Consider the following 18538-nt stretch of genomic DNA (forward strand, 5'->3'; position numbering starts at 1 on the left):
TGTACAAGAAGCAGTAATATCAAACAACAGTAAATTACATACAAAGTTTGGCGGTTTCAACCACCAAAAGAAAAAACTATCTTCCAGCAATTCCAATAATCCAGTTGGAACATTCACTTTCATACCCATTGGGTTCGATAACCACGCATCATCCTCGGCACGATCAGATGCAACGGTCGAATTAGTCCAGGCAGACCTAATGAAAGTTGCCTGGTTGTAAGTTGTAACCATATTGGGTTTTGAAACTTCAAAACTTCACAAGACCAGTCCTTTCCAGCTGGTCGAATTAGCTCTGATGCTCTCTACCTTTGGGGGGGAAGGGATGGAAGAAGTGAACGTTGTGCCAAATGTCTGCCTGAATAATTCCATTAAATAAATAATAATATGGATAGGTTGATCTATTGGAATGCAAATTTAAAGAACTTGATGGAGAATCCTATGCCAAGATTTGTATATTCTTTGTTCCTCCAGAAAAATAGTGAAATCAGTCTGATCTTCGAATTAAAAAACATTCTGGAGGTCTATTGTGTTAAAATTTCAGTTTATAGGGGAAAAATCTTTATTCCCTGTTTATAAGAAAAACTTTCCTACTCTTTTAGTTTCGACGCTTGGGTGGTTGAGTGGTTAGATCCCATGTCTTTGGAATCAACCCAATGGATGTCATTTACCTCAGCTCATTTGATCAGCTCTCTCTTCGGAAATTAACAACTAATCCATTGTCTGTTTTTCACGTTTTATTATATTTTCCTATGCTTATACTTGTTTGTTTTTTGGCAATGCATCACAGAACCGGTGTGATATCTCAATCAATGTGTATGCCAATTCATTTTCTAATGAAGGAGTAAGGACCGAAGTGATTTATATAATAAATTACTAAAGTAGTTGTAACGCATTGACATTGTTGATAAATCTTCAAAATATGATTGGATTTCAAAACCAAGATTGATATTCGATTATTCGAACAAGGATTATAAGAAAAGTTGTAGTCGTTTGGTAAACAAACCTTTTTATTTTTCCACAAGCGAAAAACAATAGGTGGGAAACACAACATTTCTATTCTTCCTTCCCACACAATTTTTTTTCTTTCTCTCATTAGATGGTGTTGCTATAATGAAGAATCACACATCTGAAATCTCTTATATTCGTATAACTCATAATCCCATTCGTGTAAAACCTTTAAAGAAGCCAAATTCAACTTTCTTATTTGGCCTTGTGAAGCCTCCCAACGTAGGATATATACTTCTCATACTTGCAATAGGTACAAGTTTAAGTGTTTTTTGGATTGAGTTTTCTCCCATTTTCAGTTGCACCTCCATTCATCACCGGCAAACAGTTGAAAAGTCTCGTGACAATGGACTTGTTCAACTAAGTTATGTCAATGTATCCAATAAGAAGGAAGAGCTTCCGCAGCAGCAACATATCGCCAATGTATCCAATATTAAGGTAGAGTTTGGGCAGCAAAATCATTTCATGAATGTATCTAATGATGAAGAGTTCTGGAAGCAGCCGGACGCACTAGGATATCGTCCATGTTTAGAGTTTAGCGACGAGTATATAAGAAGAGTACCATCAAATAGTGGTAACAAGGAGAGAAGAAGACGGTTCTTGATGGTGGTTGTTTCGGGTGGATTGAACCAACAAAAAATTCAAATAGCAGATGCAGTGGTTGTAGCTAGGATTGTTGAAGCCACATTGGTTGTTCCGATACTTCATGTGGACCCAGTATGGGGTGATGAAAGGTACTGTATCTTCCTGTCTTTTACTACTTCGGATTTAACTTGCATTAACATGTTAAAAACTAAAAGACAAACAAACTAGAGATCCAAGTGAAATGTCTCATAATTTCCAACAACTACTACTTATTTTAGTACACTTTAAGGACGGAAAAATAAAGAAAAAAAGAAGACGATGAAAATTATAAGGTAGCATGCATGGATTGGGTCAAGCTGGGTGAGGCTTGCCCATGTTTCAGCTCCTGGAAAATAAGTAGGCACTTAATGGCCGGTGATGATGACTTGTAAATAGCTAGTAAGCTAGGTATGAATGTATGAGCTGGTTCTGTGTATTTATGTGTGTATTGACTCTGAACACTTTCTTTTTGGTTTATGTTTTTATTTACTTTGAACACGTCAATCATATTTCAATATATACAGCGAATTCTCTGATATATTTGATGAAGGACACTTCAAAGAGACTCTAAAAAATGATGTACGTGTGGTTTCGACGTTACCAGCTAGTCTTCTTAGGAGACGCCCGATGCCCATATCTGTTGTGCCCGAGCTCGTACATGAAGACTGGATTCGAACTCATCTTGTGGGACCTGTGAGTTCCTTCAATTCTCCTTACTTGGTGAACTAAGTTTTTCCGGCGTGTTTCAAATTCTTGTCACGTACACGCACTAATATTTGATTAATTGATTGACAAATTAACAATCAAGCTCAAATATATATGTTATATATTCACATGAATGAATAATGTTAATGAATGTATGGCTGTTAATCTGTTATTATTTGTATAATCACAGGATGACAGTGTCAAATTAATATATTATATTATCGATCTGTGCTGAGAACCTGAATTAATGTACTGAAGTATGCACAACGCGCGTTATTAACAAAGTATGACCGAATTTTATATCTGCACTTGTAGCTTAACAGAAATGGTATCGTGATACTTCGGGCCTTCGATTCAAAGCTCTCAAAGGATCTAAGCTCAGACTTACAAAAGCTACGATGCAAGGTACCCGCACTGAACCGTTTAATGAGCTGAGGTTACCTTATATTCTTCTCAATTACTGTTACGCAGTTGTCGTGAGTCGTGACTAGTGAGGTTAGTTTTGTAGGTTGCTTTCCACGCATTGAAGTTTAGGACTTGGATAGAGGAGCTTGGGGAGAAGCTGGCCAAAAGAATGGCGCATAGGGGTCCCTATATGGCATTGCACCTCCGTCTAGAAAAAGATGTCTGGGTGAGAACAGGATGTCTCCCGGGCTTGGGTAAGAAGGCAGATCAGGTGATTGAATCAGAACGAGCATTGCACCCGGAACTACTAAAAAGTCGTACTAATATCAGTGCTAGAGATCGATATATTGCTGGCCTTTGTCCCCTAAATGCAGTTGAGATCACCAGGTATGTTTACATATATATCATTCTTCTTAGTGTAAAATCAGACAAACACTTAACTAATCCTTAGTGTTACGGTATAGTTTGAACCTATTGGGCTTCATAGGTCCGGAGAACCTAATGGGCTTTGTAGGTTCGGAGGAATGAATGGGTTATTAGGACGAAGTCCGAAGAGGAGGAGTATGCAAAAACCATAGAGTGGAGGATATCGAATAATTGGCTAGGCGGTGGATCTGTATGTGCCACGTAGTAGAGGACACGTAAAGAGTAGCGATGGATGGATGAAAGCAAGATCAAGGGTTAAAGCGTGAGAGCGGAAGACCGAGTATAGCGGTGGATCTGTATGTGCCACGTAGTAGAGGACACATGGGAGTAGCACAGTGGATGGATGAAAGCAAGATCAAGGGTTAAGCGTAGAGAGCGGAGGACCGAGTATAGCGGTGGATCTGTATATGCCACGTAGTAGAGGACACGTAAGAGCATACAATGGATGGATGAAAGCAAGATCAAGGGTTAAGCGTAGAGAGCGGAGGACCGAGTATAGCGGTGGATCTGTATATGCCACGTAGTAGAGGACACGTGGGAGTAGCACAATGGATGGATGAAAACAAGATCAAGGGTTAAGCGTAGAGTGCGGAGGACCGAGTATAAGAGAGAAGGAAAAACCTAATAGAAGAGGGGGAAAAAACTAGGTTAAGAAATTAGGTCATAACATTGGCGCCGTCCGACGGGAACTGAACCCACGACCACGATGTTGAAACCGCAGAGGTAGGAGAAGGTTGGACATCACCGAAAGGAAAACAAGAAGAGAAACGAAGATGGAGGTCGTGGCGGCAGATGGAGGAGAGAGGGTAGTCCAGACAAAATTGGTAGGAGGAGAAATAGATCTGACTGTGGTGGAAAGAATGAAAGAGATGGAGGTTTGTTTGATAGAAGAAAATGAAAGGTTTAGAGGAGTGAAGGGAGTGACGAAGATGAGAAGAGAGGAAAAGCAACAAGTACAACACATGCTAGAGAGAGAAAAAGAGCCGGGGAGCGGCGAACCAGACAGTAGCGGAGTTGAGACATAACCTAGTAGTAGCGGTGGTGAGAGCGGTGGAGGTACCCAAAAACTTTGTTAACCTTAGTTCGACATATTTGATGGAAAGGAGGATCCGGTGCACCACCTCCAACACATTCAATTTGCCAGCAGTTGGGACGGTGGTAAGATAAGAAGTTTGATTAGTTGTGGTGTATATTTTTTCCGGCAAGTCTTAAAGAAGGAACTTCCAATTGGTTTTACCGTTTGCCAGCGGAGGGCATAAAGAGCTTCAATGATCTAGAGAAGGCATTTGTTACTCATTACATCTGATCCATTAGAAAAAAAAAAAAAAAAAAAAAAAAAAGATGGGTGGATGTTTTGGCATTGTTTTGTGTGAAATAGGAGGACGGTGAAGCTAATCGAGAGACTATGTCGGCCAGGTTCAACGCAGAAGATATGGAGGTAGAATACCTGGACTAGAAGACCGCGGTAATAGCAGTTAGAAATGGAGTGCGTCAATGGAGTGAAGTACGCGCATATGTCTATAATCAGAAGTGAGGAAGGGATATCCAGTTTGGCGGAGTCGTACCCTAAAATAAGTTGGAGAAGTAGATATGATGGGAGGACTATATACTGCAAACTAGTAAGAAAATGGGGAGAAAGTCAGCCTTACCCATGATGAAGCGGTGGTGGTAATAACTCTCCTAGTAGGTAACTATCTTACCAAACAAATTTTAATTGATTGTAGTAGCTTAGTGGATTTATTGGTTCGTAGTGCCCTAGATGAAATGCATACATAGACCTTGGCCTTAAGAAATGCTAAAAGTAATTTATTTGGCCTTAACAAAATTATGATTGAACCCCTAGGGGGATAGAATTGTTAGTGTTTGTAGGCCCAGTTATCGTGGTGACCACAGTTGTCGTAGTAGAGTCCTCGCCCCAGTATTCAGTGCAATAGAAGTCGTCCCATCTACTTAGTGAGATCTCCCACAACGAAATGGGAGGTACGATATTAAATGGGACAAGTCTACGGCATAAGCAAGTTACCGCCACGATGAATGATTTTGAAAAGCGGTTGAGGGTCGAGGGAGCAATACTACCCCAATTATGCTCCATGTAAACTGTGGACGACCTGTCGGTGAATACAAAATCTAGAGCAGTGGAATTCAAACTGAATGAAGAAATAATAAGGAGAGAACACCGCGGAAGCCAATGAAAGACAGTGGGGGTCCAAACTGGGAAGGAACATACCCAGTAATTTGTGTAGGGGCTAATGGAGCATATATACAAATTGAATTATCTAGAAGGAGCAAATACGTGGTTAGATCCCCTATTACAATAGGGACTTATGAAATCAAGAGAGACCAATCCGCAGCACAAGCAAGTTATTTTGCTACAGTGAAAGATATATATGGTGAAGAGAAATGGTGGGGCAGAAAAGTTCTAAACCCCAAGAGAAAGCATATCAATTACAGATAGGGATGTTCGCGGATAAGCCTCATCCGCGGACCAAATCTAACTGCGGAGGAGGTACAAATCGTCAATTTGATCGAGGGTAATGAAGTGGAACTCATTGATGTGGGAACATTGTTAGTAGGATCTATCATGGAAGAAGAAACTGGTAAAATGATCAAAATCAAATAATGCAATTGATATAGTGTTTTGTAAATGATATGTAATGAAAATGATATTTTCTTTTTCATAACATAAATCTTTTTACTTGTTCTCCAAAAGAAAAGGGGGCAGATAATAGTCGTCCCTGGACTTGGCATGGTGCACCAGTCCGAATCAGAGATATAGGGGCGGAGGTCCCTGGACATGGCATGGTACTCCAGTCCAAATCAAAGACTCGGGGGCAGATAATAGTTGTCCCCGGACTTGGTATGGTGCGCCCCAATCGAATCAAAGATATAGGGGCGGAGGTCCCTGGATGTGGCATGGTACGCCAGTCCGAATCAAAGACTCGGGGGCAAATAATAGTTGTCCCCGGACTTGGCATGGTGCGCCAGTCCGAATCAAAGATATAGGGGCGGAGGTCCCTGGATGTGGCATGGTACTTGATCCAATCAAAGACTTGGGCGGAGGTCCCCGGACGCGGCATGGTACGCATGATCCGAATCAAAGACTTCGGGGCATATAATAATTGTCCCCGGACTTCGGCATGAAATACGCCTTGATCTGAATCAAAGATATAGGGCGGAGGTCCCCGGGCGTGGCATGGTACGCCCAGTCAAATCAAAGACAGGGGGCAGATAATAGTTGTCCCTGGACTCGGCATGATGGCCCGATCGAATCAAAGATATAGGGCGAAGGTCCCCGGGCGTGGCATGGTATGCGCCAGTCCAAATCAAAGACTTCGGGCAGATAATAGTTGTCCCCGGACTCGGCATGGTACGCCAGTCCAAATCAAAGACTCGGGGGCAGATAATAGTTGTCCCCGGACTCGGCATGGTACGCTAGTCCGAATCAAAGACATAGGGGCAGAGGTCCCTGGATGTGGCATGGTACGCCAGTTTGAATCAAAGACTTGGGGGCATATAATAGTTGTCCCCGGACTCGGCATGGTACGCCAGACCGAATCAAAACTGGGGGCAGATATTAGGTGTTCCCGGACTAGGCATGGTATGCTGGTCTGAATCAAAACTGAAGAGCGAATATTAGTTCGCAAACAAGACACTGCCCAAGCCGGTTGAAAACACAACTATATTCAAATAGTAATAGCCCCAATTGATGCAAAAGGAGATACAATTACAAACAATGTGCAACGAAGAGGTTTACAGTAAAAGATAGCTCAAGTATATTGTGAAGACAAATTGATTCAAAAAGAAATGATATGTGTGCATACAAGAGAATGACAATCACAACAATTTGGTTGTAGTATGCCGCAATTTTCTTAACACAAAATTGTTGCAATATTGGGGGGCATATATTAGTTGTCCCTGGACTTGGCTTGGTACACCAGTCCGAATCAAAGACTCGGGAGCAAATATTAGTTGTTCCTGGACTAGGTGTGGCAAGCTAATATAAGACTATTAAAGTATCCAAGAAAAGGGTCAAATTATACAATCACATTGCACTCCACGCATTTGTAAACGAAAATAAAGTACATGTGCAACAATGACATGAAAATTGTATGAAGTGACATTGGCCGGTGCATAACTTAGGTCCGCGGTATACCTTCTATAGGCTACAATGGTTACTCGAACCTTCTCACTTAAGTTGAAACTATAAGAAAACAAATCGTAGTGTAGTATACAAGGCTGCGTCAGACCCAAATGAAATATTTTATTAACTGGGAGCATATGTCAGATGTCCCCGGACTAAGCAGGTACGCCGATCCGAATCAAAATTGGGGGCAAATATTTAAGAGGGCAAGACAAGGCAAAGCTAGTTGGTAGACGGAGCGTGACAAATTATCTCGTATCAAAACAAATAAATATCAAGTTTAATATGAATGCGCTCATAGCTTGTAAGTTTTGGTGGTTTAATTTTGCTATCCTCGCTCAGAGTTCACACGACAAATGCCAAAACTAAAAGGGGCATATGTATAATGAATATCCACAGCAGAAGAGTTTAACACGATCAAGGGAGAATATGGCTGAACTTATGGTTCGATAATAATGTGCGGTATCACTGGGGAGACTTCCTTTGGAGCAATTCCCAAGTGGCCAACTTCAATTTTTGTTTCGACGGGCTAACTCCTTATGAACCCTCTTTTCTGCATATTCCTTAGCCTCATGAGTTGTTATCGTGCTTGAAGATTGGTAATCTCCACCATAAATTGGCCATGAAGTTCACGCTCTTTCTCAGCCACGCGCTTCTCTAGCTCTGCGGACTGGGACCTTTCGAAGGCATCAAGGCTAGACTTCAAAGTTTTGATTTCAACCTGAGCATTCTCATACTTAAAACGAAGACCTGGTCGGGTTTCAGACCCCTGGAGTTCTATCTTTAGATTTTCATTATCACTTAGAGAGAGGTTGAGTAGCACAGACAATGTGAATAGCATCTACCACTAGAGGAAAAGGGAAAATAGATGAGCTTCTTGATACCACAGATTAATACAAGTCCGTGATACCAAGACTGTTATGGTCTAAATTAGGCCTAAGGGGTTCTATAGGTCCGGAGGATGCAGTGGATTCATGGGCCTAAAGTGGTCCACGGACTGGAGCACACAAATATCATGGAGCAGAGGAGTATTGAATAAGTGGGAAGGCAGTTAATAGGTGTGCAAATTAATTGACAGAGTAAGTTGGATATGGGTGATACTGCGGACCTATCCCTTGGATAGTAAACTAGTTGACAGAGCGAATTGGCTATGGGTGATACTGCAAACCTATCCTTTGGATAGTACAGAGCGAGTTGTGTATTGTTGATACCACAGACCTATATATAAAATTCTTTCAATTAAACGTAGTAGATTGAGCTAAAAGATCTTAAGTGAGTTTTGGTAAACTGAAGTTTCTTGGCACCGCGGGCCTATGGACACTCAACGGAGCAATACTAGGGGGCAAAGGGGAATTGTAATCATATGCCTCGAGACAAATAGATGAAAGAACAAAGTAATTAAAGTGATTCTCCCTTTTGTAGTATATTCACCCTTCTACTAAGAGATCGAGCGGGGCAATCTAATTGAGATGCTAGTTTGAACTGGAGCAACACGATAAATACTTTTCAGTGTAAAAAGACTGTTTACATGAGTCAAGGGTAGGTAAAGGAGCTTGTTGAGTCTAGAATAGACATACAAGGAGGGGAACTAAATCCCTATATCACTATTGGAGGCAAAATTCTTCACCAAGATATTAAAAAGCTTTCTTAAATGACCATATTGAGACAAAAGCCAATAGTGCCTGGGATACCAGGAAATCCACTAGGGGTCGATATGCGGAACAAACAAAAATAAACAACAAGTCTTAAACCAGAAGTGGTGAAAGCGCCATAGTAGTAAGATTACTCTGCAGCTGGAGTATCGTCCACAGCCGCGGGATTTGATTCTTCCTCGATGGTTTTTTCGGTAACGTTAAGGGAATCGCAGCAATTTTCTCTTGGGTGTCGACCATAGGAGAATCCAGCTCAACTAAAGGGTAAGTGGCTGATCTTCGGGGACAATATGGCGGAATGGGGACAATATGGTGAATAGTTGCCAAGGAAGTTTCTCCCATAGCAATTTCGGGAATGGATGAGGTTCTGCCCACACGAGCCACCTTTTGGCATACCGCATACCGCAGCGGCTCAGTTAGAACCGCGGACACAGTGGAACTGGGGGCATGGGGGTCTGCGGACCTAAGTTTCTTGTGAATGTTGATGATTTCAATTTAACTAGTAGTAGAATAGTCGATCTATATGCCAAAATGACATAATTTTGGTACACTAGTAGTAGTATACAGCCAAAGCTTCCGTCCATAATTCCATTGGCAGCTGATTCCGCCATGATGCGAAGACTTACCTAAAAAGGTATCGGGGGGTACTATATATAGGGATTAAAGTCCACTAATTTTTGTTGAAATACTTCTTCATTGCTTGGCGATACGAGACTAGCTTTCTTAGAGATGATGATCATTAAGCAGTTCTTCTTTTTGCGATATGGAGTCTCATCTAGAAAACATAAATGATAAGCTCATGTCCTCTAGAGGAAAATCATAAAGTCGATCAAGAGGAATAAAATCAAGCGTAGATTCCTCCGCACCACATCTATTCCTCTGGAGAGGGGCGAGTTCTTGGCACCGCATGGACTTATAGTCCCGCAGACTCAAGAGGGGGCAACTGTTACGGTATAGTTTGAACCTATTGGGCTTCATAGGTCGGAGAACCTAATGGGATTTGTAGGTTGGAGGAATGAATGGGTTATTAGGGCCGAAGTCGAAAGAGGAGGAGTATGCAAAACCATAGAGTGGAGGATATCGAATAATTGGCTGGGCGGTGGATCTGTATGTGCCACGTAGTAGAGGACACGAAAGAGTAGCAATGGATGGATGAAAGCAAGATCAAGGGTTAAAAGCGTAGAGAGCGGAAGACCGAGTATAGCGGTGGATCTGTATGTGCCACGTAGTAGAGGACACATGGGAGTAGCACAGTGGATGGATGAAAGCAAGATCAAGGGTTAAGCGTAGAGAGCGGAGGACCGAGTATAGCGGTGGATCTGTATATGCCACGTAGTAGAGGACACGTAAGAGTAGCACAGTGGATGGATGAAAGCAAGATCAAGGGTTAAGCGTAGAGAGCGGAGGACCGAGTATAGCGGTGGATCTGTATATGCCACGTAGTAGAGGACACGTGGGAGTAGCACAATGGATGGATGAAAACAAGATCAAGGGTTAAGCGTAGAGTGCGGAGGGCCGAGTATAAGAGAGAAGGAAAAACCTAATAGAAGAGGGGGAAAAAACTAGGTTAAGAAATTAGGTCATAACACTTAGTTTGTTGTGACCAAATATTGGCTGAACTGTGGAACTAAATTTTCATTTCTCAACTGATAATCAGAAAAAAAAAGAAGAACCTGCCAAATAGTGGAAAGCCCAAAGCACTATTACTGAATACCAAAGTAGGCCTTAGAATTTTTGGGACGAAAGCTAGTTTCAGTGCATTGATAAATACTTGATTTCCACTTGCTCATATGGTCTACACACATGCTATTTCCAATGTAGGCTACTAACGGCCCTTGGTGCTTCTAATGTAACAAAGATATACTGGGCTGGTGGTACCCCTTTTGAAGGCGAAACGGCCCTCCAACCACTTCGAGCAAAATTCCCCTTCTTATACAATAAATGGGCTTTAGCAAATGAAGGGGAACTCGATCACGTCAAGCACAGATCATCTATCTTAGCTGCTATAGACTATTTGGTGTGCGTTAATAGCCAGGTCTTCATGGCTAACCATGGAGGGAACATGGCTAGATCACTACAGGTGTGTTACTCTTCCTAAACCATTAAAATGAGGAAATCTAAAAAATATTGGTCTTTACAGTTTTCACGCCAACTACTCAAATGAAATTTAGAACTACGTTTACTAGTCTTGTTGAATTGTGCAATTTGCAAAGTTATGAATTGTGCAATTTGCAAAGTTAACCAATTGACCAAGTTGTCTGACTGATTCAGCATGAGTATTTATTACGTGCTACGTTCATAAGTATCTCACATTGCCTTCTGAGCTTTATCTTTTGTATTTTTATATCGCGGATGTCTCATTCTGATTGGTCGATTTTTTTTCGATGAAATTTCTAATTGGTCGATCGAATAGGGACATCGAGCTTATCTGGGACATAAGAAACACATCACACCGAATAAAAAGCAATTGGTACATTTGTTCATGAACAAAAACGAAGAGAATGAAAGGAAGTTCGATCAATTGATAAAAGAGATGCATTCAAAATCCTTGGGATCTCCTACGTTCATGACCAAGAAGTCTGCTAGGGATGTTATTGCTTTTCCGGTTCCAGAGTGCATGTGCAGCAGGAAGCGTTCCGATACATCTATTTAATTTGTACATGCAAATTGTAAATAAAGCAGTATAAAACACCGCCCCAATTCTTGTTTTATTATATCCACTTATTTTATGTTAGGAAATTGGTTGTACGAGGCACTGTCCAGTTTCTCATGGACAGCAAAATGTTCAAAACATGGTTTGACCGAACCACCAAAATTAGATGAGTCCTGTATTAGGCGCCACATCAATTGGATTGGGCAGCCTCCAGCCCAAGCCCAAAAAAGAAGCCCAACAACAAAAGGCCCCCCCTCAACGCACACCGGCTATATCTTCTCTAACCGGTCATTTCTCTCATGTTTTCTCACCAAAAAACCCAAAAAACGCCCAAAACAAAACCCAAAACAAATTTTGAGTTTGAGTTTGAATTGATTGTGGACATTGTTGTTAACACTCATTGTGGACATTGTGTTTGGGCGCATTGTGGAGATTGAGAGTTTGGAGTTTGGAGTTTGGAGTTTGGAGTTTGGTGCGAACAATCATTTCTCCAGTTTCGAGTAACAATTTTGGTGAGTGCACAATTTAATTTATTTCCTTTTTGATTCAACTCTAGTTTCTCAATTTTTTGTGTATATTGTTGAATAATGAGTATGGTTGTTATTGTTATTTTGATTACTCGTAATGTTTTGTTGTTATTTTGGTGAGTGCAATGTTGTTTGGAAGTACCAAAATGAATTATTGTTTTTGTTTGAAAAAACCCCAAATGATCCAGTGAGGTCGTTTGAAGATGCCCCAAACGACTCAGCGAAGTCGTGTTCAATGTCATAAATTGCAATTGTCTTGCTGTGAATGCCAAATTCTAACTTTCAGCAATATCATATCGAGCTCTAAGCTATTGGCGCATTACTGGAGGAACCGGACAATCTTCAATAAGTTCAACATTGACAAAATGATTTCCACCAACATGTGTGCTACCCAACACTTTTTTCACTCTCTCAGGATTTGTTTGGGTTCTCAGTGGCATGATAAGAAAGCACTGACGAGCTCCTAAATGCAGGAGGACAACATTAAATTTTGAAGCAAATAGGTATCCAACAAAGGGCATGCTTATCCACTTATTTAAGGGTGCATAACATTTTTCATGTAGGATTGTTTTCATCACATAAACAATCTCATTTTGAGTGTACAAAATACAATAAAGGGGGAGGTGGTGATCAATAAGCTCTTGGTACAAGTCCTTTATCATCTGCAGCCAATCTTCTTGACTTTTTCTTAATGTAATGTACCATAAACCCTAAACTAGTTTATTATTCACAATTGAAAAAAAAAAAATTGGAAAATAACAAAGTTTAGATATAAAACAAATTATTATTTTAGATTTGGATAATTGAGTGAAATATGTTTGAAATTATTTTTTTATGTCGGTACGAAATTTGTAAACCCTGAATCCTAAACCCTAAACTCCAAACCCTAAACTAGTTTATGATTCACAATTTGAAAAAGAAAATGGAAAATAACAAGTTTAGATATAAAACAAATTATTATTTCGAATAATTAAGTGAAATATGTTGGTACGAAATTTGTAAACCATGAACCCTAAACCTTAAACCCCAAACCCCAAACCCTTATAATTCACAATTTGAAAAATAAAAATAAAATAACAAGTTTAGATATAAAACAAATGATTATTTCGAATAATTAAGTAAAATATGTTGGTACGAAATTTGTAAACCTTGAACCCTAAACCCCAAACCCTAAAATAACAAGTTTAGATATAAAACAAATTATTATTTTAGATTTTGACATGTTTGATTATATTATTTTAGATTTTGGTATGTTTGATTATATATTTTAACTTGGTTATATAGATACTATGTCATAACAAATAAATAGTGCCGAGTGCATGTAATTGTATTGGTGGAACTAATTGTATTGTTCCTAACCAAATTTTTAAATCGGATCTCAATTTTGCTAATTCAATTGGGATGTGTTGATGATCATTACTAATTCAATTTTGCAAATAATTGTTTAAATAAATTATTATACAATTATAATCGATTAATGATTTTGTATTATAAGAAAAGTGTTTGGTGTTTATGTATAAGAAAAATGTAATTGGTGTTTATGTAATCAATTTTTATTGGTTAATCGGGCTAATAATTGGTTAATTAGGAATTTCCTTGGTTAATCGGACTAATCAATTATTTTAGTCCAAACGACTCACACAAGTTGCCCCATAGTAGCCCCAAACGACCCAGCCATAACGCTTGTATGTGATACCAAACAATATGTTCAAGCCGTTTAAGTGTATACTCAAACGACATGGAGGTATCGTTTGAGTGTATACTCAAACGACATTGTGAAACGTACGACTCGGAGGTTTTGTTATGGAGAGACTAGGGGTGATAATTTGGCCCTCATGCTCTCAACCCGTCCCGACCCGCCCCTCAAAATTGCATGATCAAGCCCTCAAAAGTTGGCTTCACAGATTTGAGGGGCGGGCTAGGGCCTAGGTTCTGAAGCATGAGCCCGGCCCTCATTAAGCCCTCACCAGCCCTTACTTGACCCTCGAACATTTTCTTGTTATTTTACATTATATTTATGTATTATACTGTAATTATCTAAGTTGTATAAAAAAAAATCACTAAATTAGTTTTCAATAGGGGATAGATTATAACATAACATAACATAACATATACGGTTTTTGTAATTGATTTAATGATAGGTATATAAGTTATACATAAAAGCAAATCCAACCTAACAACATAGTTAAGTATGAAAAATGTAGATGTTTTAAGAATATCACATCTTCTACTTTCTCTATTTTATTTATTTATTATTATTCCCATAGTTAAGTATGAAAAATGTAGATGTTTTAAGAATATCACCTCTTCTATCTTCTCTATTTTTTTATTTATTATTGTCCCCCAGGCATAGGAATTAGTTTTGTATATTAAAATTGATATACATAATCAAAATATGATAAAAATAAATAAAAAAATCACAAAAAAAAATTAAACTAGTAAAGTATAATTAGATCGGGCCTGACCCTGCCCTCATTTGGCCCTAAAAAATGAGGGTCGAGGGGTGGGCTGACCCGACCCTCAATCATGACACCGATTGAAATGGTTGTTGGTTTGAGCGTTGATGACAAACTTGTAATATGGCAAATTTGTAAAAAAAAATTTTTTTGGGGGGTTGCCCAATCCAATTTGAGCGCCAAATTAAACTACCAAAAAGATTGGAGCATCTCTAGGTGGACGCATTCGTGGTCGCATTCTTCAAATTTGAAGAAATGCGTCGGAATTTCCTGGAATTCCAACTCTAGGTGGTTGCATTCGTGGTCGCATCACCTGCTTGTTCGCATTCTTGTTCACAAATTTGGCAATTTGGATGCGGATGCGGAGCGACAATAGTAATGTCGCGCACCAGTACTAATATCGCACCACTTTTTTGACTTTGACTACAACAAAGCCGCGCCATTACTACTGTCGCGCGCCACTCCTACTGTCGCGTGCTCCAACGGGCAAAAAACGGCCGGATTTTTACCATTTATATCTACACTCATCTCCTTCTTCATTTTACACACACTCAACTCAAACATTTGTATCAAACAACTCAACCATTTCACATCAATCCTTAACAAACAACACACACATTGCGAAAAAATGGATCATGAAGTATATGAGATATTTCCGCTTCAGTCTTCATCTTCATCTTCATCGTCGTCTTCTTCTTCATCTCCTCCAGTGGAAGACTCGGTAGATAGTCTTGATGAAGAATTTGTTAACGCCATGCCCCTTATGAAACACACTTTGGCTGTACTTGCACAAGCACAAGTACATGCTCCGAAGGCACCACATGGTGGTTCAAAGAAGGGTCGAAAAATTAAACATAGAAAATATGCTCTGACTTTGGAAATCTTGAAGAACAACTACTTCGTCGATCGTCCTGTCTTTCCGAAAGAGGATTTCAAACGGCACTTTCATATGAAAAAATCTTTATTTCTTCACATCTTCAACGATATTCAGACTCATTTTAAGTTTTTCAGCCTAAAGTTGACAATCTTTGGTAAACTGGTATAGATCCTCCGGTCAAGGTGGCCGCGGCTTTTGCGTATTCTTGGTTATGGCGGTGTGCGATCAACTTGACGATCAATTATACATTTCCGAACAAAGTGGAAACCAGGCGATGAGGCATTTCTGTGATGCAATTATCAAATTGTACGGTTCAGTTTACTTGTGAAGGCCAAATATTGCAGATACATAACACTTGCTTGCACATTCTGCCACACGTGGGTGGCCAGATATGTTGGGAAGCATTGAATGTATGCATTGGGAATGACATAATTGTCCAACTGGATGGCAAGGTGCTTACGGTTGGTCGATTACGGAAAACCATCCGTTATTCTCGAACATTTATTTGCAACCGAAGACCTGTGGATATGGCATTCTTTCTTTGGGATGTCAGGGTCACACAATGACATCAACGTGTTGGACAACTCGCCGGTATTTGAGCACGTGATCAATGGTACTTCTCCACCTGTTTCTTTTGATGTAAATTAGCATAGCTATAATATGGGTTATTATTTAACTGATGGTATCTATCCTGACTATGCGGCATTTATACAAACAATTTCAAACCCTAATGCTCTAAAGACGAAGTGGTTCGCAACGATGCAAGAAGCTGCAAGAAAAGATATTGAAATAGCTTTTGGGGTTTTGCAAGCTAAATTTGGTATTTTGGCAAAAGCTTGCAAATTATGGCATGTGGAGACAATGGGTACTGTTATGAGAGCATGTATCATATTGCACAATATGGTAATCGGAGCTAAGAATAAAAATTATGAAATGAGGAGGTACATTCCTGATCCAGAAGGGCAACCACAGATCCCACCTACTCGGGAACACTACATTGAAGGGACTCTACGAGTTCAATCAAAGACTATGCATGATAGACTTAAAAGCGACCTTGTCGAGCATCTATGGAGCATTAGGGGTGACCGACATTGATTGTTGTAATCATGTATTAGTTATCTTTTATTTATTTATTAGATAATTAGAGTAACTCTAGTAGTATGTAATAAAAGGGTGATATGTAATAGTTATCTTTTATTTATTTATTTTTATTTTATGTTTTTGCAATCATGTATTAGTTGTCGTTCTATTAATAAAAATTGTAATTCATTTGCTAAATCAAATGAAGTAAATTCTAAATCACACAACATAATAATAACCACACAACATATCACACAACATAATAATAATCACACAACATATCAAAATGATCAAATGAACAATTCTAAATCACACAACATAATAATAATCGTCATACAACAACCTCCTAGACTATCCTACATACGCCTCCTCTGCCATGAACTCCTCCTCGACTGTCCTTGTGCTGAACTCTCCGTTTGTCCATGTTGTGATGAACTCACCCTTGTGCGATCAATTTGAGCCTGTAACTCATCAATTTGGCGTTGCAAATCGTCATAATCCACATGAGCCTGGGAAAGAAGTCTCTCTCTCTCAACACTGTAGGCGAATACCGAGGAGCGCAAACCATTATTTACACGAATGCTTGTCTCATATCTCATGCGTAGGTCATCCTGAAATAATTATTCATTAATAATTTATGACATTTTCATAATAAACCAAAATAATAAAACAAAACCAATAAAAATAATTACTAGAGATAGATATCCAAGGTCGGGGCTCTAAGCAGACGGACGACGGCGAGTGGCATCAATAGAAGAAATGGGCTAGTAAATCGTCTCGCCACTCGGATCGCTCAAACTGAAAACCCAAGGCCACTCGAGGGGGGATCGTATTTGGAACAAATGTGTGCACAGGTCCAGCCTGAAACGTCGGCTGTGACGGCTGGCCAATTTGGAATTCACGTCTGACACCCAAATTGCTAACCGTATGAATGTTGCCTGTACGACCTATAGCTGGGAGCAAATGACCAATAGACACCCTAAACTAGTAACGGTAGTACTGCTCATAAGTCTGCAATGTAACGAGGTCAGAAGCCTGTAGCCAAGTCCAATACACGTTACTCTCGATGACTTGCTCTAAGGTCATGTCCTTAGCCTCTGATACATGGGTAGGCGGATCAGGAGGGATACCAAAGCATGGTGTGAGCTGTCTGTAACATCTATCCCCTAAATACCACTCCATATCACTCCCACAAGTGAATACCATCCTCCTATGAGAAATGAACAATGCATATCTACAGTCATTCGCGCTGATGTGCACAGATGTCCTCCAAGGCCTCCAAACAATAGAAACCTGTGTGCTAAGCTCGATCTGGGTTCGGACAGAAGTTATGTTATGACTGATCTCACTAGTTAGACGAGCTCGACAAGGTCCGTGCCAAGCCCTGAGCCTAGGCCTCTCATCGGTATACTATGTGAGGATAGGATTTTCAGCACGGAAATACTCATAAAACCATACCTCTAAGAGAATGACAAACCCTTCCATCTGGGGACTACTGACAACACCATTCTGTCGAGAAGCCCTATCTAAACAACGCAACAAATGACAGTATATGGCTCCACCAAAATCAATACCGCCCAACTCATGCAAGTGCTCAAAGTTAGCTAAATATCCCAAGTTAATCGTGGAATGGCCAGAAGGAAAAAAGAAGACACCCATCAAATACATACATAAAGCTCTTACATACTCATCAACATGTGCTTGACCATCATCGGAATCAAGTGACAAATAATCTATCAAAAACTGCAATCCTGAATCAGTAGTCAACGGTTTAATGTATGCAGCCTTGATACCAGAAATCCTAACACCAGCACTGTCATATGACTCCTCGGTCAGACAAGGGAAGAAAGTCATCATTTGGGCACAACTCGAATTGATGCTACATCTCAACGGATTACCTAATCCTATACTCAAACCGGATATCATGCAAAAATCTAATGGAGTGAAGCCCAACTCTCTCTGAGGGAAGTGAAAAGTATGTGTACTA

At 40.0% G+C, this 18538-nt stretch overlaps 1 protein-coding gene across 1 annotated transcript; it reads left to right on the plus strand.

Moving 5' to 3' along the window:
* Positions 1–973: 973 nt before the first annotated feature.
* LOC147504107 (O-fucosyltransferase 24-like) lies at positions 974–11697 on the plus strand. The gene is made up of 6 exons (XM_086557202.1): positions 974–1739; positions 2154–2322; positions 2650–2739; positions 2843–3126; positions 10780–11038; positions 11372–11697. The coding sequence occupies exons 1-6, from the start codon at positions 1111–1113 to the stop codon at positions 11609–11611; spliced, it is 1671 nt and encodes a 556-aa protein (XP_086413328.1). The 5' UTR covers positions 974–1110; the 3' UTR covers positions 11612–11697.
* Positions 11698–18538: the final 6841 nt, after the last annotated feature.

This window comes from Coptis chinensis, chromosome 4 (genome assembly GCF_015680905.1).
Source record: "Coptis chinensis isolate HL-2020 chromosome 4, ASM1568090v1, whole genome shotgun sequence".
NCBI lineage: Eukaryota > Viridiplantae > Streptophyta > Magnoliopsida > Ranunculales > Ranunculaceae > Coptis > Coptis chinensis.

Bases quoted from the DNA above. Each gene is read 5' to 3' on its own strand.
- LOC147504107 (XM_086557202.1), top strand. From the start codon at position 1,111: ATGAAGAATCACACATCTGAAATCTCTTATATTCGTATAACTCATAAT. The intron at 1,740-2,153 runs GTACTGTATCTT...CAATATATACAG, and splicing joins CCAGTATGGGGTGATGAAAG to CGAATTCTCTGATATATTTG. The intron at 2,323-2,649 runs GTGAGTTCCTTC...CTGCACTTGTAG, and splicing joins GAACTCATCTTGTGGGACCT to CTTAACAGAAATGGTATCGT.